This window comes from Podarcis tiliguerta, assembly GCF_965153285.1.
Source record: "Podarcis tiliguerta genome assembly, chromosome: 2".
Lineage (NCBI taxonomy): Eukaryota > Metazoa > Chordata > Lepidosauria > Squamata > Lacertidae > Podarcis > Podarcis tiliguerta.
The window spans coordinates 37,699,393-37,721,201 of record NC_139535.1 but is presented as its reverse complement, the minus strand read 5'-3'; the positions used below and the strand labels follow the sequence as shown (position 1 = coordinate 37,721,201).

The window sequence follows — 21,809 nt, the reverse complement described above, 5'->3', positions numbered from 1 at the left end:
CACACACACACACACACACACACACACACACACACACCTCTTTTGAATAGCATTGCCCATCATTTTTCGGGAGGGAGGCAAAGGGACCTCAGCCCCCAGTAGTTGGCTCTTATCGAAAGTGGAGTAAACTCACTTTCTATTTATTTTCCTCCCACCCAGCCAGAGCTGCGTTCACAGGCTTACCTGGCTTTGTGAAGGTGGTGTAGGAGTTCTGGGATACTGCCAGACCCTCTGTGCCTCCTTCCCAGAGCTGTAAAGGAGGTGGGAGAGCTGTAGGATCATACCACGGCCCTTCTACGCCCTTCCAAAAGCTGGGCAAGCAGCCCTCTGCCTTGCTGTTGTGGAGGTGGTTCTGGACGTTCCTGGCTTCAGGCATCATTGTTTTCATGCTTGGGCCCCTGGAATGAAGCCCTCACATAAGATGTGTGTTGCCTGTATGAGATTGAATTTCTATAACTCTGTTTGTCTAGATATTATGTTATGGGTTGGCATTTGTGTTTTATGTTGTGATCATTTGATACAGGGCGGTATACAGCTATAATTAGCAAGATACAGTGGTACCCCGCAAGACGAATGCCTCGCAAGACGGAAAACCCGCTAGACGAAAGAGTTTTTCGTTTTTCGATGTACTTCGCAGGACGAATTTCCCTATGGGCTTGCTTCGCAAGATGAAAATGTCTTGCGAGTCTTGAGATTTTTTTTCGCTCCCCACCCCCTTTTTCTAAGACGCTAAACCGCTAATAGCCTTTTAGCAGCTAATCCGCGAATCCCTTAAGCCTTTAATAGCCGCTAATAGCCGCTAAACCGCTAATAGCGCTAATCCGCTAAGCCGCTAATAGGGTTGCTTCACCAGACGAAAAAACCGCTAGACGAAGAGACTCGCGGAACGAATTAATTTCGTCTTGCGAGGCACCACTGTACGTAGTTTCTCCCTAAGACAAACTATCCAAATTCTATGACAGATCTCTGAAGGCAGTCTGCTAATGCGTTCATGTAGTAACTAAGATGTGCTATAGCCACGCCTTCAGGTTCTGCCAACCAACACTGCAAAATAAATTAATTGTGTGTAAAATTAATTGTGTTTCCTTTTGTGCTCGTTGGCAGTAATAAAAGCAAAGATCCTCTCTGCTCATGACAAAGGAACCCATGCAGAAGTCATTGTGAAGGTCAAGAAGGTTCTGAAATCGGGAAGAGTGAAAATCACGAGGAGTAACAGAAGCATCTATCCTGAGTCTTGGACCAACAGAGGGTGCACATGCCCAATTCTTAATCCTGGTAAATACTCTGTATTTATCCCTGGCATGTCCATGTAGGACAGGAATTGTCTCCAGCCTGGAGAGCTGCTGCTAGTCAGTGTTGGCACTTATGAGTTAGATGGAGCAATGGTCTGAGGCATTATAAGGCAGCAATCACAGTTCCTCCATGTTCTTTCTTTTCCCCAGAAAATGGGCATGGCAGTGCCAACCCACCCTCAGTGCTCCATGCCCCAAAAGCACTTTACTGATCTTCTGTGGGTTGCCCTGTCACCACAGAGTTCTCACCTGTTCCACATTAGGTCAGTGTGAGATAATGGTAAAAAGAAGGGACCATATCCAGACAATGTATTATTTGCTTCAGGTGGTTGGTTCTGTGACATAGCCACCATTGAAGACCTGCAATTTGCACTGAAGGGAAAGCTCCCACTGGAATAAGTGGGAACTTTTTCCCTCTATGCAAATAGCCGGTGTGGGGACTGCAGTGGGGGCAAAGAGTTAAAGCTCTCCTATGCCACATGCCAGGGTTCTGCTGTAGATCAGGCGTGGTCCCAAGCCTGTAATTTACTTTTGAGAAGCCAGTCACAGAATTACTAAATACTGTACATGATGGGCGCCTCATTTGTTTTGGCCCTTAGTGCCAGAGTCTCTTGCATTATTCCTTCCAGTTTCATCGCTATGCTTTGTAATTTGATGCACACTGCCACATAGGTCCTATTGTCCTTTAAACGAGAGCCTGGGAACATGCTTTGGATTGTTTCTTCCATTTAAAGTCAAAGTAATTAGAGAAGGAAGTAGTTTACTTCTGGGCTTCATCAGATTAGGATGAGCAAATACGTACTTCTGAAGGTCGCAGCAGTCTTGCCCCCATCCCTTGATAACTTATATTGTGCTTTTTTATTGTGACTAAATTAAACACACATCCACATTGACTGAAAGGAAGTGTTTTGTCTAAAATGTTGGGTTTATAACCTAATCAGTCACCATGATTAGCATGAGAAGACTTTCCCAGCAAATGCCTAGAATACCACCACTGTTTCGATTTCCCATTTTCTTTCTGCCCCATAAACTGAGGCTGGAGACAAACAATAGCTTTCTTGAAAGAACTGACAGCAATTTGAAAGAGGGCTTGCTGCTTAGGGTGTATAAATGTACCCTGTTTTCATTTATGGCAAGGAGGAGTTTCAGGGTTTTGTACCATTTAAAAACCTGTGGACCAGTTAGATCTGAGTTGACCTGGGACAAAAGGAATGAAGGGAAGATTCCTTAAAATGGTTGGTTGGTTTCCAGCCTAACAGTAAAGTGGTCAACTTTCATATCCTGCCAATTTATTTATTTTTTTAATTAGATTTATATACCACCCTTCATCTAAGAACCACAGAATGGTTTATAAAAGCTCTTCCTTTATACACCTATGGGGTAGACAGTGATCATATTCCTCTCCCTCCCATTGAAATATTCACTTAGGAGAAATTCAAATTGAAATGATGGTGCAGAAATGTAGAGAATAAACTCAAGGTTGGAAAAACAAGAAAGTGAGAGAAACTGAAATTGACCTATTTCTCCACCCCTACTTCCAGACAACCAGTTTATTGAGCTTTCATCCTGATCCGTTTGCACAAATTCTGCAGGTCAGATGTCACCTGCTATTCAATGAACCTCCCTTCTGATTTGTTTTCAGGGAAGTGAGATGATGCTGTGTCCAGCAAATGTTACCCCAAGCTTTATAATGCATTTTTGTAACACTTTCCTTATTGCGAAAAACCCCAAGTTTTAGAAGAAGTGAGTCTGCTGCAGAAGATCCCCAAATCAAATTTAATTGTGCAACCTGAATTTGTCAATATGTGATTAAACCCCACCTGAAAATAATGACAGTCTGGAAGTGCCGAGTCAGGGGTGCCAACTTGAATGAAATATTGCGGGGGCCCAGGGAAGCCCTGCCCTGTGTCACATGACACAGGGCACGCACACCATTTGGATGGCAATGCCCATCAACTTTGTGGAGGTCTGGCCCCCTCAAAAATTTTATTGCGGTGGCCAAAGTCCCCGCGGCCCCTAGGAGTTAGCTCCTATGCAGCTAGTGATATAATAATAATAATAATAATAATAATAATAATAATAATAATAATTTATTTGTACTCGACCAATCTGGCTGGGTTTCCCCAGCCACTCTGGCTGGCTTCCAACAAAATATTAAAATACATTCATCAAATATTAAAAGCTTCCCTAAACAGGGCTCCCTTCAGATGTCTTCTAAAAGTCCGATAGTTGTTTATTTCTTTGACATCTGATGGGAGGGCGTTCCGCAAGGCGGGCGCCACTACTGAGAAGGCCCTTTGTGAGGGAAAGGCTTTAACGCAACAGTAGGGGAAAGACGAGTTGGAGGAAGGGAGTGGGGATGCTGACACGAAGTCAGCTGCGATTTAAAGCAACGTTAGAAGAAAGACGGAGAAGCCCGGTGCACTCTGACTGGCTCCTCAGATCTGTGTAAACTAATAAAAGTATAGTTTGACTTTTCTCACTTGTTTAGCTACTTGTCCATCTAACAACTATATGGATCTGTCATGATGATATTCAAACATAACTATTGCATCTGTGAAATAAAGATCCATTTATTTATTTAACAAACTTCAATGATTTTGGAGGGTGGTAGATCACTGCCAGTTTTTGATACTGGGTTGTAGATCACAGCCTACTCGAAATTGGACATGCCTGGACTAGATGACCCTCGGAGCCCCTTCAAATTCTGCAATTCTGATTCTATGAGTGGAGTAGAGTTTTTGAAACAGCATCTGTTGGAGGTCCTCTAGTTCCTTATTTTGTGTGTGGAGCAGGGGAACTGTCACGACCCCCATCCAGCTGTAGAATTCTATGACTGAGCAGGGAATTGAGCACAAGCCCCAATCCAGCACTCTCCTCAATGCCACACTTTAAAGCCCTAAATGGTCTCGGTCCTGTATACCTGAAGGAGCGTCTCCACCCCCATCGTTCAGCCCAGAAACTGAGATCCAACTCTGAGGCCTTCTGGCGGTTGCCTCACTGCGAGAAGTGAGTTTACAGGGAACCAGGCAGAGGGCCTTCTCGGTAGTGGTGCCCGCCCTGTGGAACGCCCTCCCATCAGATGTCAAGGAAATAAGCAGCTATCCTATTTTTAAAAGACATCTGAAGGCAACCCTGTTTAGGGAAGTTTTTAATATTTAATGCTGTATTGTTTTTAACACTTGATTGGGAGCCGCCCAGAGTGGCTGGGGAAACTCAGCCAGATGGGCGGGATATAAATATATTATTATTATTATTATTATTATTATTATTATTATTATTATTATTGGCATGTGGGCTACTTTAATGCACATGCATACAAGCAGCAGAACAGAAAATAATTTGCAAGTCCAGTTTTGACTATATTTGCATTCCCTTTCTTCCTGCATGTCCACAGAGTGTTCCTTCCTGTCCCTTTTTGTTTTGTTTTGAGCAAGGGGAAGGGCGTCTTTGGGAAAAGACAAGGAAATAATCCACACTCGCCCCTGCTAGTCCCGTCTGGCACTGCATTCATCAGGCGTTTCTGCTGTGCGCAGCAGTCTGGCTCCCTGCCCAACCATTTCTGTGCCATTGTACGGCATGTTCTTCCCTAGCTGGTGACAGGAAGTCCATATCTAATCTCATGGCATTAGAGTATAATCATAAAAACTTCATTTATGGTGTGGTGCAGTGCAATTACAGTGTAGGTTTATTTTTAAGTAAAAATAATAACAACAACTGCCTTTGTCACCAACAGAGATATAGCACCTTGAAAAAGAAACTGCCACCTTTTCCCTGCTCCCTAAATGTAAAGTCTGATTGCGAAAGCCATCAGTTGGCATCGTTTTAACTGGGCAATATATTACTGGAGAAGGCAGTCCTTTGGTCCATTTAGCTCAATATTGTTAACACAGCTTGGCAGTGGCTCTCCAGGGTTTCCGGCAGGGGACATTAAATGTAAGAAACACAAACAGTATAATTGCATTTTAGCTTGAAATTTAGGTAAAGTACCGTATTTTTCGCTCTATAAGACGCACCAGACCACAAGACGCACCTAGTTTTTGGAGGAGGAAAATAAGAAAAAAAATATTCTGAATCTCAGAAGCCAGAACAGCATGAGGGATCGCTGTGCAGTGAAAGCAGCAATCCCTCTTGCTGTTCTGGCTTCTGGGATAGCTGTGCAGCATGCATTCGCTCCATAAGACGCACACACATTTCCCCTTACTTTTTAGGAGGGAAAAAGTGAGTCTTATAGAGCAAAAAATACGGTAATTTCAGTGACTGCTCAATAAGCTGTGTTGATGATGCACGAGCGCCCTTACATTGGTAAGTGAACTAGGGCCTGTAGTGGGATTATGCCCCATTAATCTCAAGTCAACCTACCATGTAAATGCAGTGTGAAAATATCACGCAAGTTTTCCTCATATTATTTTTGAAACCTGTAAAGACTTGGGAGCCGTGGCGTCATTTTCCTTAATATAATTAAGACTCTTTCTTATAACTAGTTACCTGTAATAAATTGCATTTCATGAAATGTTTTGGCCATTATGTTTATTAAGTTTTGCAGCTGGTGACGGGCTCGTCTTTGATGAGGGTAAATAAGACTGGTTCCCCAAGGCATTTGAAGAGGTCTCTGCTGTTGTGGGTTATAGCTAGTAGAAGAAATGGGGAAGAATGGGTTATTACTGCTTTTCAGGGCCAAATGAGGGTCACATACCCCATACTAAGTGATTATGGCACTAGCCAGCCCAGCCATCATGTCCAGGCCGTGTTGGTGGGGCATCTGTTATTATTGTCAAAGATCCCTCTGCCTAGCTGACACTCAGGCAAATCTATTGCTTGCAGTAAGGATGCACTGACCACCCTTTTGCCTTTATTGTGAGGTTACTGAGCAGCCTTCAAGGAGAAATTATCTCTCTGCTAGCATCATTTCTCAGAGCAGGGATATGATCCTGTGTGCTTAGTACTCTTTGCAGCAGAGAGGGGTCATTTTGGTTGGTTTTTTAAATTAATGTGAAATCCGCTGGTGGATTTAGAATTTACTCTTTTTCTAACACCTTGCTGTTCTTCTTCCAAACCAGGTGTAGACTATCTGATAGCAGGACAGGAAGACACACGGACTAACAAACTTCTCGTGAACATGAACAGCCTGGTGAAGCCCTGGAAAGCTCACTGGGGGAAACTAGTCGCAGACATGCTTCGAACTGGATGCAAATAATACTTTCTTTCAAAGCAAAAGCCACAGACTTTGCATATGTTAGTAATATTGCAGTGAAAGGCCTAAGTAGTTCTCTTGTTGTCTATCAGAACATTCCTAAGGGGAATTTAAAAACAGAATCTCTCTCCCCACCCCCGTCATATTTTGTGTTTTAGGGAGGCATCTTGTGCCTTGAGTTCTTTCTTCCAAGAATCAAAGGACAACAACAAAGGACAAGGACAAACAATCCCAGCCCCCACAGACTTGGAAACCTCAACCCTTAACTTTGTTTGCCTAGGAATCACAGCTTATAGCTTGCCCACATCGTTTATCCAGAGCTAAGTCCCCCCCCCCCCACCGCCAGTGTCAAGATTACAAAATGCATTGCATGTTGATGCTTTCAAGTCCCATCCTGATACTACTAACGCGCAAACTTACAGTTGCTTCACTAAAGCATTTGTTTCAGGGTGGGTGGGTTGCTTTTTTGAAGCAGCCATAAAGGATGAGCAAACAACTTTGTCGAGCTTTGGAGCGACAACATGCTCAACGGTTGGCCTGTCACATGACTCCCGCTTTATTCGGCAATCTTTTCAGCTCACTAAGCAAGCTACAGTTAGAATAACATACGCAGCCTTTGGGGGTCCTTAAAGAGTCTGTACGTGCGCCCTCAGCATTTGCACTGGGATGGAAAGATTCTGTAGATTTATGTTGTCTGTGTCCGAACTTTGCCACCAGAGAAGCAAACAGGCAGAGCCTGTGAGATGGTAGAAGATGCTGAACTCCTTCCCAGGACTTAGCCCCTTGGGGGATTCTGGGAAGTGTGTGCACTGCATACGGCGGGGCATGGCTGGGGTCTGATCCTGCAGGCAGGAGTCTCAATGGACTTCACCTTTGTTCTTTCACAGAGCTCCTGGGGGAAGTGGTAGGTGGGGAGAGTTGGATTAGAGAATACAAAGACTGATGAGTGGAGAGTTGGATTAATATCATTTGCCTTCTCTATGGCTGTTCTCTCAATACGTGCACCAAATCAACAATAGTTCTGGCTTTAACTTTGAGCCCACCTGCTCTCATCAAAGGTCTTCTCCCAGCTTGCCCTCCCCCCAGCATCCATTGCACCATGCAAATTTCAGGAGGATTGCTGCTAAGAAGGGCTTGTGCAGCAACGATGATTCCTTTGTGAGGGAAGAATGCAGCACCGGCCCACAGTTTCTGCATGCAAGTAGTGAAAGAAGTCCTGGAAGTTGATTTGGTTTGGCGTTGGTAGATTCACCAAACCACCGCAGAAGAGGTTGCAGGGCCGCTAGTGAGACATACATTCAAGGAAACATCGGCTACCTCTGGGAACAGCCATGTGGTTATTCTGACCTGCTCTTTCAAAGATAATATTTGAGTCTCAAGTGCTATCCTGCTAATATTTCATGTAAAAAATGTTGGGATTATAGCTGCCAGCAACCACTTGCCTGCGGCAATTACGTTCCGTTTAAGAGCAGGGCTTCTCAAAGAGCTCTCTTCTCTAATATGAAACAAAGATGGTCAACTAGTGTTGCTGGTATTCTCTATTTTCTGTTGGTTGGTTGAAAGAGAATGGCACCATGAAAATGCTTAAGTGTTGGCCTTTAAGAAACACAACACCTGTCTTATTGATCTTGCCTTCTTTTACTGATTTAGCTGTGATTCCTGCAGTGCAGAGGACTGGACTACAACTCTACAATTCTGATTTTACAATTCCTGAAGAGTTGAGGCACTTGTGGGCAGGCACACAACACTCATGTAACTGCATCTTGCATCGCCTGCAAGGCTGGCAGGTAGCATTCAAGGTCCTGGCTAGTCAAGGCACACAGAAATCTGCAAAGATACAAAGGCTACCTTTGCTTGCCACACTGAACCATGGTTTAGCATGTGTGTGTCACAGGCTCAAACCCTTTCCCCTCCTCTTCAGGCGTAGCTGGCAGATTGAAAGCTTCTGCTTCTGACTAACCACAGTTTACTGTGCCATCTGTTCCTGTGGCTCATCATGACTATGTTAAGTTTAAACAAGCCCGCTGCAGTTAACTATGGTTTGAAGTTGCCAAAACTAACAAGAGCTCATGCCAGTCCAAATGAAATGGCAAACCATGGGCTAAGCAAAAGCTTTCAAACTACTTCTGGCCCATGAGATGAGAGGGGACATGGGCTTATCTCGCTGCAGCCCTGTCCTGCTTGCTCATGTCACTCTAAATCATGTGTAAAGTGCAGCTTTCACCAGACCTGCCACCCCTCGAATCAGGTAGCCAGATGCAGCTAACAGGACATGTTTGTCCATTGGAAGAGGCTCAAGATGCTTACAAAAATATATATATACAACAATCCAGACTCGCTGCAGTTACTTTCTTCTGCAGCTTGAGAGCTCCTCACCACCACCACGGCTGACAATCCTACCGAAGGACACACTAGTTGTGCTTTCCCCTCTGTATCTACTTTTTAGTTTGCAAATCACTGCATGCACATTTATTCCTTTTAAAAAACAAGAAGTTTTTAACATCTTGCAAAACCGCTCAGGCCCATCAATTCTCTATACAGCTAGCTTCTATTGCAATATGCCAAACCTTTTTGCCTGAGATCAGTCTTGCAGAGAAATTGCTAAGTCCATACACAAAAAGTGAGTGTACCTCCATGAGCTTGAAATGGTGTTGTCTACAGAAGCCACACCTGGAACATGAAACTTGGGTCACACAGGGCAGTCCATTGAAAAGAAATTACAAGGCAAAGAGACTAGCATTCCTTGGTGTTTACAAAGATGTAATATTGACCAGACTGGCTTAACTGAAGGCTTCCATTTGAAGTCAGGCATCCATTAGGGACACATTTTCATCAATTGTAATGGGAGAATAGAAGATGCGTTGCTCAGATATTACTTGTCCTAAAGATTGTGAAGTTTGTTTGGAATGCCACTCGGCTGCAAGAGAAATGGAAATCTAACTTCACTTAAACACATGGAAAGGTTATCTGTAGGTTATGGGAAACACTTTGCAATGTGAAAAAACGCTCGTACTTAACCACAGGCCAAGGCCTTCTACATACAATTGTTCTTTTATTTAGACTCCAGTATGCATTTCAGGTAATCTATGAGTAGAAGCCACTACTTCTAGTTGCTCACAGTTTTCATTAAAAGTGCTAAAGTCAAACTGGATACAGTATTGTAAACTACATTTATATTATATGGTCTAAATGTAACACTGACTCCTTCATATTTTGTTATGACAAGAAGCATTCAGTGATGTAAAGAGGCTGGCTAAATATTACTATAGCTCATCCATATAAAAGATGGATTAACGTAGATCTGCTTTTGTACCTGCAGTTTTGTGGGTACCAAAAAAAGGTGCATAGGCAAATAATACTTAGGTTCAAAATCCCTTGACTTGCATGGAGTGAGAAAAGTGAGTTTATTAACTGGACAGAATAAATGATGGCAGAAGGATTGGGGAAATGAAAAGTTGTGTTCTTAGACCCGCTTGGGTTCCCCGGTGTTTTTGAACTATAACTCCCATCATCCCTAGCTAGCAGGACCAGTGGTCAGGGATGATGGGAGTTGTAGTCCAGCAACATCTGGGGACCCATAGTTGAGAAAGGCTATTCTGGAACTTGGATAGCCAATGGGGGCCCCCTCCATGTGCTCTTGGACTACAACTCCCATCCTTGACCACTGGCTATGCCACTTGGGGCTGATGGGAGCTGGAGTCCAACAACAGCTGGAGGGCGCCACCTTGGTGATCCCTGTTTTAAGAGGCAATTTCACAACAGGCCCATGCACCACATTTTTGGACTTCTATTCGCTTTATAAAAGCAAACTTGCAATATGCATATTGTTTCACGTGCTTGTGAACTAGAATTATGCAGAACGGGAAACAGAAAGCACATAGACCAGACATGTTTGAAACTGCTATGTTGGTTACACATGACCCACCCAAATAAATACTGGTGTTTACTAAATGCTGAAAACAAAGTTCTGAAAGGTAAGTACTGTACTTTAAAAATAAGCCATTACTGAAGAATCCTCTTCCTTCTCACTCCTCCCTGCTCGTGCTAGAGAGGTTCTAAAATGGGGGCCAATATCTTCATATGTAAATCTGTGGCTGCCTTGAGGCCTTACAGGAGCAACGAGAGCCATTTCCTACGGTGGCCCTTAGGTCCTATGGCAGGCATAGGCAAACTCAGCCATCCAGATGTTTTGGGACTACAATTCCCATCCTTGACCACTGGACCTGTTAGCTAGGGATCATGGGAGCTGTAGTCCCAAAACATCTGGAGGGCCAAGTTTGCCTATGCCTGTCCTACGGTGTTCAAAGGCTGGCAGGACTGTTGTGGGATGGCCACACAAAGAAGAATCTCTCAGTCTCTTGCGAAAGGCACATTAACACCCAGATTCTGTAAACACTGTTATATATAATAAATCATTTTCAAAATGTGAAAGAAAGAAAAAAGGCATGAGAAAGGAGATGTGGAAATACAAAGGCTGGCAATCTGTTTGCCTTAATACCCAGCCAGCTGAGTTTCCTTTTCAGAAATGACAGATCCAGGTAAACCCCACTCTTAACAAGTGCCCCATATTTTATCTGATCACTCGAGGCTCCATCTCTTTGGGCCAACGGCTTAGGCGCCAAGCTTTTATCACTTCTGCACTTTTGGCACCTGTTTTGTTGCCTACTCTGTATGCAGACTGAGAGGCCTTTTCATGCTCTTTTTCTCTTTAAAAAAAGAGTAGAATGCGCTTTCGAAATGCCTGCTATCCATCCCAGGAGTGAACTGCTGACAGAGAGCTGGTACTTCCACTCCACTTCATTAAATGAAAAGTGAATGATAGAAATCAGGCGGCACTTAAGAAAAGAGGCAGCAACGAGAGCCACTTGCAACACATTTAACAGTCTGGTGTCTGCGCAGAGGATAATATGCTGCTACAGTGACAACTGGTAACACTTGGAAGCTCATTAACACCACTGTAAACACACACCAACTTGGACGGCTTTGAAAGAGGTTTAGACAAATCCATGGAAGACAAGGTTATCGTCGGCTACTAGGCAGCTTAGCCATGTTCTACCTCCACTGGCAAGAGGCATTATGTCTCTGAATGCCAGTTGCTGGAAATCGTCAATGCAGAGAGTGCTGTTGCACTCCTGTCCAGCTTTCAGGTCCCCCATAGGCATCTGGTTGGCCTCTGTGGCGAGAGGATGCTGGACTAGATGGACCCTTGGCCTGATCCAGAAGGTTCATCAAGTGTTTGCATATTATGTTTTTACTGTACCAGCAAGCACCAAGGTACAGCAATTGTGTTAAACCCTTTTGGAGATTTTAATTCGGCTTGATTTCAGGATACACTGTACTTGCTTGCTAAAGATATGCTTGGAGCGTAACCTCGCCTACTAGACACAAAAATCCATAAATCTAAGTAACACAGTGTAGTTCTGCTAGCATGCATCTTCCAGGATACAGTAGCTTGGCTACAACAGCAACAGGAAAAGAATTGAGTAATCAATCACCAGCATTAATAAAAGACATTAAGGCTTCAATGCAAGTTAGAAAGGTTTTGCCTTTAATGTACACTCTAGTCACAATTATCTAGTCAGAGGCTGTTACACCAGGTAACATTGCAATTTCCTTGTCAAGGGCATCTATTTTAGCAACCTGTCTGGAGAAGTGACAGGCTTGAACAGAGAGGAATCCCACAAAAGCAGGGTTGATCAGGAACATTGAAAAACAGTAGTTAGCATTCTCCCCTATCAACTCAGTGAAATCAAGACCTGATCAACACTTTTGAAAAAAATAATAATGCAAAAATCATTCCCCCCCCCCCCTTTTACACACACAATAATTTTCCATTACCAGAAATCAGTAGCGTATGCAAATTTCACATGCTATTAAAGCATATAAACTGTGCAAATGAAAACTTCAATCATTCTCAACAGTTTCTGAATCAATTTAAGAGTTTTATGCCTCCCACCCCACCCCAAAAAAGCATTGGGAATCTCTGAGACAAATCAGCCCTGTCCGGACATCCTTGCTGATGGATTTCCTCCAGATTGTGTGTTGGCTCCACCTCTCTACTAGTCTTGTTCAAGTCAACCTGCAAACTTAACATGACTGGAGAAGGAAATAACTATTAAAGCAGCGGCAGTGCCTGAGAATGGGTTGTCCCCCTGCTATGCACTGACCTCTTTGCAGCATTATTGAGACCATGAGGCCAAGGTGTCTTACTTCCTTGCAGCAAGTAATTTCACAGGACACAGTGCACTGAAGAGAGGTGAAGGGTGTTCCTTGAAGGATTGGGAGAAGGGGCAGAGAGGGAGGGGAGAGAAGGGAAGGGAAAGAAGATGCTTTGCATAAGTTATAATGTGTCTTTGAAGTTGGAAAGGAGACCAAAGCCTCCATGGAGCTTCATTAGCTGGAACCCTTCTCTTCCTCTTTGGTTACAGAAGCAGCAGCAGCTTCTAGAGCTTTGCCCTGCTTTTCTTCATCTTCTTCGTCGTCATCATCTTCTTGGGGGTACAGCTCTGGGTACTTCTGCATGCACTCCTGCATTGCACGAAACTGGTCCACACAATCGGATCCCTTTATTTCTTCCTTGCTATAATGGAAACAGGAAAAGGCGGACTTGAATTGTTCCCCGCAAGGACCACTCGCCATTCCGCCAAGGCAAGGGCAATTCCAGTTGATATCTCCATTAGGCAATATCAAACCTAGGAAGAAAAAAAAAGAAATCAGTAAGCTAATGGCAGATAATGGAGATGTGACTGAACTTGTGTGCTGTAGATTCAATATGATGAACAAGAGTAACTATTTCACACAGAGCCCCCACAGTCAGTTTCAATTCCCCTAAAACCAATACAATCGTCTGCTTACAGTCAACCCTATCGTTGACAAGATGCCGCTTCTACTACTGCTATTGACACTAGCAGCAAACATAAAAGATGCCGATGATAATCACAAAAAAACCCTTTATTGCTTTCATGTTTTTGGTCCTAAATGAGTAGCCAAGTCTGCGACTTAACACATGAAGCAGGTGAGGGGCGACTTTTGTGTGGAACAGCAGAATTGTGTTTTTGCTTTATGAATGAGAAAACACAAGATTCCAAATCTGCAAATCTGAGCAGCCTCCATAAGCAAGTGATCACACGGTGGTCACGAAATTATCCAGATGCAACTCACCAAGCCCTGCTGCTATGCATCCAATAGGAGCACTAATGGGGCTGAACACTGATGCAAAATTATAGGACTTATTAGTCTGAACCCTTGGAACGAGAGTGATTTTTCTGCAGTCCTACTTCCACTTACCTAGGTCTTACATCTAAGTAGAGATGCATAAGAACTATGAAAGCAGATAATCCAAGTAACTTTGAAACTGTGTTAAAACATTTATTGTTAAAAACCACTCATAAAATTTAAATTTAAAATTTAAAATCTTCCAATTCCACTCTACACGTTGGGCAGGATAACCGAGTCCAAAAGACAAGAGTGCAACCTAAATCACATTCAAGCTATTGTAAACCATTCCCACATTAAGTAGTTCACTTGGTTGTGCAACTCTGCTTCCTGAGCAGTCATGGATACAGAGTTCAGACATAATGCCAAATCCCCACTTGCAGTGTGGCTGCAAGGAGGAAATCAAAAACCTTTGCTTCCATTTTCAATTAAACATGATTTATTATTCTTTCCAATCCCAGAACTGTGGTTAACCTTAACTATGGTTTAGGGAAACAGGCCAAAATACAATTTATTCTGGGTTCAGATATAATGAGTAACCACAGTCCATTGAAAAAGAAGAAGTAAAAGCTTCTGATTTTCTTGTAGATCCACTGGAGGAGGGAAGAGAGGAAGCTCACGACCCTGAATTTAGGAATACTCTCTGACCACAGCTGAATGAACCCAGTATCTCTGTATTTTCAGAATACAAAAAGCCTTGCAAATAGTCACTGATTGCTTTGTGGCACATGTGGCCCTCAAGATGCTCCCGTACTCCCTAGCTCCCATATTCCTTAGCTCTCATAATCCTTAGCTCCTGGCTACGCTGACTAGAGCTGATGGGAGTTCAGAGTCCCCCAAAATCTGAAGTGCTACAGGTTGATTCTTTTCCTTCTTTCAGGCTGTAGATATACCCCAAATGAAAACAGGCAGATGTAGGCGGGCTAAAAATGAATTGTAGGCTAGTAACTTTTGCTACGGAATGAAGTTTGTGCAGGAAGGGTTTATTAGGTGGGGGTTTTCTAAACAGCACGCAGGAACCCAAGTTCTGCAAATTATACAAGCCACGCTGAATGCAGATGAGAGAAGATGACCGGAAGACCCCATGTTGGCATCAGGTAGCACAGAAGAACTGGAGCTTGCAACTGTTGTACTGCAGCCTCTTGGCTAGGAAGAGGATTCTGTGGAACACTTTCTATGTTCACGGAACTAGGAAAAAATCTGCCAAGAAAACAACCCTTCACAAATGCCAAGGAAAGTGTTCAATGACCTAGGGCCACTTCTCTTCTATGATGGCTGTGTCAATATCTCTTTTATGCCTCTTGAATTAGAACTCAAAACTGATGCACTATATGACCACTGGCTGAAGGTTCTTGATAAGACTTTCTGCCGTCTATGATTAAAGACAATTTCTCTTCTTCCAGCACAGGGAGGACAGTCAAATACAAAACACCTAAAGTGTACATGAAGCATAGTTTCCTTTGCTTGGCACTCATGCTGAAACATTTTCAAAAGAGAACTATAATCATTAACAATTGTTTCTTGAAGAAACAGAAGCAGTTGGGAGCTGCTTGTAAAATTGAGACAGCATAAGCTGCAACCCTAACCATATACTGTACTCAGAAGTAAGTCCTATTGAATTCAATTGCATTTACTCCCAGGTAAGTGCTGTTAGGATTGCAGCCATAATCAGATTAGTCAGTAAAACCAGACAAATTCTGCTATAACCACCCCAATTATATTTTAGAAGCTATTGCAATGGAAAGCTGGAAAGCTATACTGTACTGTCAAATTCCAGCATGACAATACAAAAAGCCAGAGATTATTCTCAGAAAACAATTCCCTATGCTACTTTGGGTGGGTGTGGGTGGGATCTTTTACACTGGAACACACAACACCACAATATTTCTCACTAAATTAAAAGGAAACCAAAATGCTAAAGTTTGAAAAACAGTTTTAAATGCCATTCAAATGTCAAATTAAAAATATAAACACTGTTGCACTAAGGCCTTGTGGTACATTATGGTAATTTTTCATCTATATAACAACAACAAAAACCTGGTAGAAACAAGTACAATCTACTAGGAGTTTATTCTGTGCCAATCCCACTGAAACAAATGGGAGACCCCAGTTAGCTGGCTCTTAACAAACTGAAGGGTCAATTTAATTCATTTGTTTTGCACTGCTATAAATCCACTTGGCTTCACATTTGGAAGTGGGTTTACTTTTAAACAAGATCGCATTGATTTCCCCCTCAACAAAACTGCTTTTCACCAAGACAAAAAAGAAGGGCGGAGAGGAAAATCTTCATCATTCATCTTTTTGTATTCCTGGCCAGTAGGAAATTCAACTCTAAACCTTTAGAAGCTGCCGCAGGAGTCTCAGAATGGGAGGTGCCAACAGCCTGCAAAGCCATTTCCCCCCCAGTCTGTAGACACTATGCTGGTTCTTGGCCAGCAATACATCCTGCCTGAAATGATGAAGGCTGAAGGAGAGGGTGAGAGACACTCAAATTCTACTGCTGTACGTCTTTCTGCAATAAGATGCAGATGGTGGCTGAAGCCTAGGAGTTTAGGAGCACGGAAAGGGACATCTATTTCTTTTTATCTGAAGATTACAAGGTTAACCTTAATCACAGCAAGATTTCAAATTACTTATTGGAGGACACACCCCCCTCCAAAGAAATCCATGCAAGGTTTTTTTTTAAGTATGCATTAGAGTAAGGTCTATGAACAGCTGCTTCTAATTCAATAACTGAAGTTATGTTTCATTAACCTTTTATTGCATTTCATTCACAATTCCCACAGGTCCTGTTTTCATGTACACACTTATCCTTGTTTTATATATTCCTGATGTACACTGCTTGTTTATGTTCAGTGCACTGCTTATTTAGCAGGCAACACTGAAGAACATATCACTTCGGCCAACAATTTTTAGTACTCCCTCCTTTGGAATGAATAAGCTTATGTCCAGACTACTGTGGGGAAAAGGTAAAAAACACCTACTCCAGGCTGACCAAAACCTTTGTCTTAGACAGAGTACAGTACCACGAAGAGGTGTCAGACTGGGGGCTCTGCCATTACTGTGGCACAGATGCCAAGTGAAATAAGTTAGGAGAACTTTCCACATTTATTTAGCATTGCTTTTATTGATGTAGGCCAAATGTGCTAAATAAAGTCGAGGGTCCATATGAGACCCCATGGGCTTAGACCCCTTGAGGCTCCCAAAGGTGTCCTAAATACAAGTAACAGAAATTTCTCTATGGTGGAAGTACTGCTGATAGCAAAGCAATGAGGCTATTCTACCAGTGGCTACTCTGCAGCAGATTTTCTTGCTCTCACCCCAAACCTAGTATAAAATTAGTATAGGAGATGCCTGAAAATGCTGACCGGCCCTATGAAAAAGAATCCCAGATATGTGTGGGTTTGCTGAAGTTATTCAGTAATGTAACTTTGACACCTTTACTTTATACACTGGTTTTAGTTTTTGGGGAAAGGGCGGGTTAAAGTATTTTTATTACTTGTTTTACATTGTTTGTTTTGCTGAAGCCCCAAGATAGCTAAAACGGGGCATAAGCTTAGAAAATACATTATACACATTTTTTAGTTTAGCACAGCTGTTTTACTATGGAGAAGTGAGAAAAATGTCAGGCTTTTCACTGCCAGCCACACAGTGAACGCACATTTTAAAACAAATCCACACCACAAAAGTTTATATTGAGAGATAGGGTTCAGATAGGATTGTATACAGATGACAACCAACACAATACATTGCAAGCATAGCTGTCTCTGTGTGTGACTGCTGCCCCCTAGAGATTCCTGACTACATTTTTTATAATAAAGAAAACTCAATTTTAAAAACATGGAAACATGGAAGAGCACACATTAAATACCCTGGATTATTACAAGCTACTGAGCAAATCTCTCTGCTAACAGGAACCAGCAATTTGTGTTGAAACACTTATCACAATGTTATTTCAATACCAGTATACAGCCCTATTGAACATTATGCTTTCTGTACTACTGACCATGGTCTTCATAAGGATCATTGGGGTCATCTGCTACCAATTCAGCATTGCTTGGTGTCTCATGGTCCTCTTTGGTCACAAATATAATTTTGTCCTTTCCTGAAAATTAAAAAAAGAGAGAGACACAAAGAGCATTAGGCCCAGATAGAACAGTCTGTCCAGAGCAGTTGTCCAACAGAAGCCTTTGAACAATTCCATACAAATATGCATTCCTAGTAGAAGCTCATGATTCTCTTCCAATTGGCACTGGAGAGGCTTCAATCAAAGTTGTGTGCATGAGTCTGGCCATTACATTTGGTTAAAGCGAACTGGAGGATGTTCAGAAATTAAGGATAAACATTGGGCTGGATCCAGAGAGGCCTTTGGCTCTTCTGGTTCATCCCATTGTATTTCCCTAACTTTTGATGAAGACTCGCACATAAAATTTGAGAGAAGGCTTTGTTAATTCTAAAAGACCGATTACTGTCCACAAACACTTTTTAAAAAATGGTACGAAGGGGTCAGGGATCAATTAATCTCATTAGTCAACAAAGACGGGGCAAATAGTAATGAGCTTATGATGGCAGCAGGGTAATTTAACTTCCATTGTGAATCAATTTGCTTTGATTTTATAGTGTGGTGTTGGAGCAAGCCAAATATGGTCACATGAAACAGCTATCCTGGGATGACCCTGCAATGGAGATTTTCCCCGGACACATCCCCACTGTCAGCCCCCAGAACACTGAAATCATGCATCAGCACTTCCAATGAAAGGCTTCCCTGAAGTGCTGCCTAACCCAAAGTAACTCACACAGGCCAGAGGCAAGTGAAGCATTACATCATCTTGTAACAACATTCACCCCAGTCATTTCATAGAATTGATTAGCTTCATTCAGATCTATTTTTTTTTAAAGAAAGGCAATTCTTCAGAGAGATTACTGCAAAGGTTGTCTCCTTGTCAATTACAGACTTAACGTGGATTTCAAAAATTTATCTACCTGATATTTTGCTTTTGTTCTTAATCCAAAATAATAATACAGTCGTACCTTGGAAGTCGAACGGAATCTACAATGGTACCTTGGGTTAAAATACGCTTCAGGTTACAGACTCCCCTAACCCAGAAATAGTACCTCGGGTTGCTTCAGGATGAGAACAGAAATCACGCGGTGGGAGTGCAGCAGCGGGAGGCCCCATTAGCTAAAGTGGTGCTTCAGGTTAAGAACAGTTTCAGGTTAAGAATGAACCTCTGGAACAAATAAAGTACGTAACCAGAGGTACCACTGTATTCCAGAAGTCTGTTTGACTTACAAAATGTTCAAAAACCCAAACACGGCTTCTGATTGGCTGCAGCCAATTGGAAGTTGCAGAAGCCCTGTTGGACATTCGGCTTCCAAAAGAACGTTTGAAAACCGGAACACTCACTTCCAGGTTTCGATTGTTCAGCAGCCAAAGCATTCGAGAACTAGGCTGTTCGAAAACCAAGGTACGACTGTAGTGTGAACTCATTCTCCAAATGTGAGTTCTCATATAACCAAAGAACACTATCTATACATAATGGAAATGAAATACAGGCGTGGCCGTTTTAGGTGTGTCTGATATGTGCATGAACACACACACATGCATCAGGCTGAATCTGGAAGTGAGCCAAAAACGTAACAAAAAGGAACAGGGTGAGGGCAGGACAGGGTGTTTGCACGCTTTTCAACGAGTGTTCCAATTATATGCGATTTCACACAAGTACACAATGACCAGGAACGCAGCCCCCATGCAAATGAGGAGTTGCCTGAACTACCAATAAAGTTACAGTTCAAGTGCCATGACAGCATCTGACAATGATGTGGAACGGACTCCCTCAGGAAGCTGTGGACTTTCCTTCATTGGAGGTTTTTAAGCAGAGGCTGGATGGCCAGCTGTCATGGATGCTTTAGTTGAGATTCCTGCCTTGCAGAGGGTTAGCGTATAGATGACTCCCGGGGTCCTTTCCAAACCTACAATTCTATAATTCTATGTACTACTATGTCTCTCAAGTACACAGCCATTGTTCGAAACTCCCATTGTTCTAGGCACATTTTGCGACAGGGAATTTCATTAGTGATAGCACTTTTTGAGCTCTGGGCAGAGTACTGCGCCTAAGATTTGATTAAAACTGCAGAGTGGAAGGAAAGGAGGACCTTTTTCTGCCTCCCCACTTCCAGCTACTCTCTGAAAACTGGAGAGGAGACCCTCATAAGAATATTAGGGGGTGGGCGGGCAGGGGAAGGACTAGACTATGTGAAAACTGAATATAATATTTTAGCTGCAGTTCATTATCAGCTTTGCATTCTTGTTATAAAAAAGAGCACCTAGACATTCCCTGGTTGTGCCCATAACCTAGGTTTAAGGTGCCATTTAGCTCCTAGTTTTCATATCTCAGTTTCTAACTTTCCTTCAGCCACCAGCTCACAGCAGTAGTCTCACAGCATTAGACAAAGCAGACCCCCACAAACATAATTAGAAGTATTGATTTAAGACTTTAAGTACTTTAGCTTAATCGTAAATCACAACTCATTTCTTTCGCTTAAAAATTAGTACCACTTTATTACAACCATAGTTACCTAACTATTTACCTAACTCCTTATTAGACTCAACTATTAAATTGCAGATGCTGCAGTTTACAGTTCTGAAAGTTATGTAATGATAAATATAACATATAAAATATAACATATTTATCATTGCATAACTGGGACAGCAACTGCTAGACAGTGTCATAACTTCATCCACTCTATTCTGTGGGGGAAGGAAGGGAAAACTGAGAAAGAGTGTGGGGGGAAAGACTGAGCAAGCCTCATTTTGTTAACTGTCAGTAAAAGGAACAGCATCCTACTATGAACATCAAAAACTATATACTACTGTATAAAATAGCTGTGGCCTAACACCAACGTTCCTTGCTCACAAATATATATATAAGCTTGTGTTTGTATGTTGTGCTTGTCTACTAATAATCTACTTAATAATAATAAAAGATTGCAGATTCCCCATCCCTATAGGACAGAGATGCTGCCTAGTCAGAGCAGACAGTGCTGGGCTTTGGTGAACTAACAATAAAGGCAGCAATGTTATGTTCAAAACAACAGAGTTCAGTCCCTGGGATGTTTCGTGACCAGCAAACTTTGCAACCTACCCAAAAGCGCTTGGAAAAGGTGTCCTGATAAACCACGTTTCCAACACCTGACTCGGTTGCAGCTACATTTAATTGGTATATCTGAAGGAACTCCACCCCCATCGCTCAGCTGGGACCCTGAGGTCTAGCTCTGAGGGCCCTCTGGCAGTTCCCTCACTGTGAGAAGCCAAGTTGCAGAGAACCAGGCAGAGGGCCTTCTCAGTAGTGGCGCCCGCCCTGTGGAACACCCTCCCATCAGATGTCAAGGAAATAAAAGAACTATTTGACTTTTAGAAGACTCCTGGAGGCAGCCCTGTTTAGGGAAGTTTTTTAATGTCTGATGTTTTACTATGTTTTTAAATGTGCTGCAAGCCATGCAGAGTGGCTGGGGAAACCCAGCCAGTTGGGCGGCGTATAAATAAAATATAATTATTATTCATTAAAATAAATTATTATTATTATTATTATTATTATTATTACTACTACCACCACCACCAGACGAGATGAGCCCTCTTAAAAGACCTGCCCACCCGCACTCTCCGTGGCTAAAATGTGGCCCGGGAAGAGCATGATTCAAATCCCTCCTCAGCCACATGGCTTCCCACCCCGTGACCTTGGGGACGGTCACTCTCTCTCAGTCCAGCTCGCAGGGCTGTTTCGAGGGTAAAGAAAACCGAGAAGGGGAAGAAGAGGGCGGCCAAAGCGTGCTCCTTCCCAAGCGCCTCGGGAGAAGGAGCCGGGGACGAGACCCCCATAAGGAAACGCGGGGCGGGGAGCAATGCTTGCTCTCTCTATTTCTCTCTCTCGCCCCCAGTACCTTCTTGCCTGCAGTAGGACATGGCTGGGGAGAGCTCGCGAGCAGCGCGTTGCTCCTTCCGCGGCGCCGGATGGCCCAACGAGCGACCCGTCCGTCCGTCGGCCCCGCCAGCACCGCCACCGTGAGCCGGCGGCACAGCGGACCGCGCGCTTTCCCCCTCGCGGCGA

The 21,809-nt window shown here is 43.1% G+C and overlaps 2 protein-coding genes across 4 annotated transcripts in view; one reads left to right on the top strand and one right to left on the bottom strand.

Annotated features, from left to right (window-relative positions):
* The window catches only part of LOC310671232 (netrin-4-like), a 60,787-nt gene extending 51,106 nt beyond the window's left edge, over positions 1-9,681 (top strand). For 2 of the 3 annotated variants that reach the window (XM_083426973.1, XM_083426975.1), the window contains exons 9-10: positions 1,105-1,275; positions 6,353-9,681. In XM_083426973.1, coding sequence (XP_083283099.1) covers positions 1,105-1,275; positions 6,353-6,489 — 308 coding nt within the window. In that variant the 3' untranslated portion in view covers positions 6,490-9,681. The remainder of the gene's footprint in view (positions 1-1,104; positions 1,276-6,352) is intronic. The other variant, XM_083426974.1, reaches the window with a different exon arrangement.
* A 2,330-nt stretch (positions 9,682-12,011) lies between these two features.
* On the bottom strand, positions 12,012-21,775 carry CHCHD4 (coiled-coil-helix-coiled-coil-helix domain containing 4). Its single transcript, XM_083426984.1, has 3 exons — positions 21,643-21,775; positions 17,708-17,806; positions 12,012-13,178 (listed from the first exon to the last, which is right to left on the bottom strand). The coding sequence occupies exons 1-3, from the start codon at positions 21,662-21,664 to the stop codon at positions 12,880-12,882; spliced, it is 420 nt and encodes a 139-aa protein (XP_083283110.1). The 5' UTR covers positions 21,665-21,775; the 3' UTR covers positions 12,012-12,879.
* Between the last annotated feature and the right edge of the window lie 34 nt (positions 21,776-21,809).

Bases quoted from the DNA above. Each gene is read 5' to 3' on its own strand.
- CHCHD4 (XM_083426984.1), bottom strand. From the start codon at position 21,664: ATGTCCTACTGCAGGCAAGAAG. The intron at 17,807-21,642 runs GTACTGGGGGCG...TTTAATTTTCAG, and splicing joins GTCCTACTGCAGGCAAGAAG to GAAAGGACAAAATTATATTT. The intron at 13,179-17,707 runs GTCAGTAGTACA...TTTTCTTCCTAG, and splicing joins TGATCCTTATGAAGACCATG to GTTTGATATTGCCTAATGGA.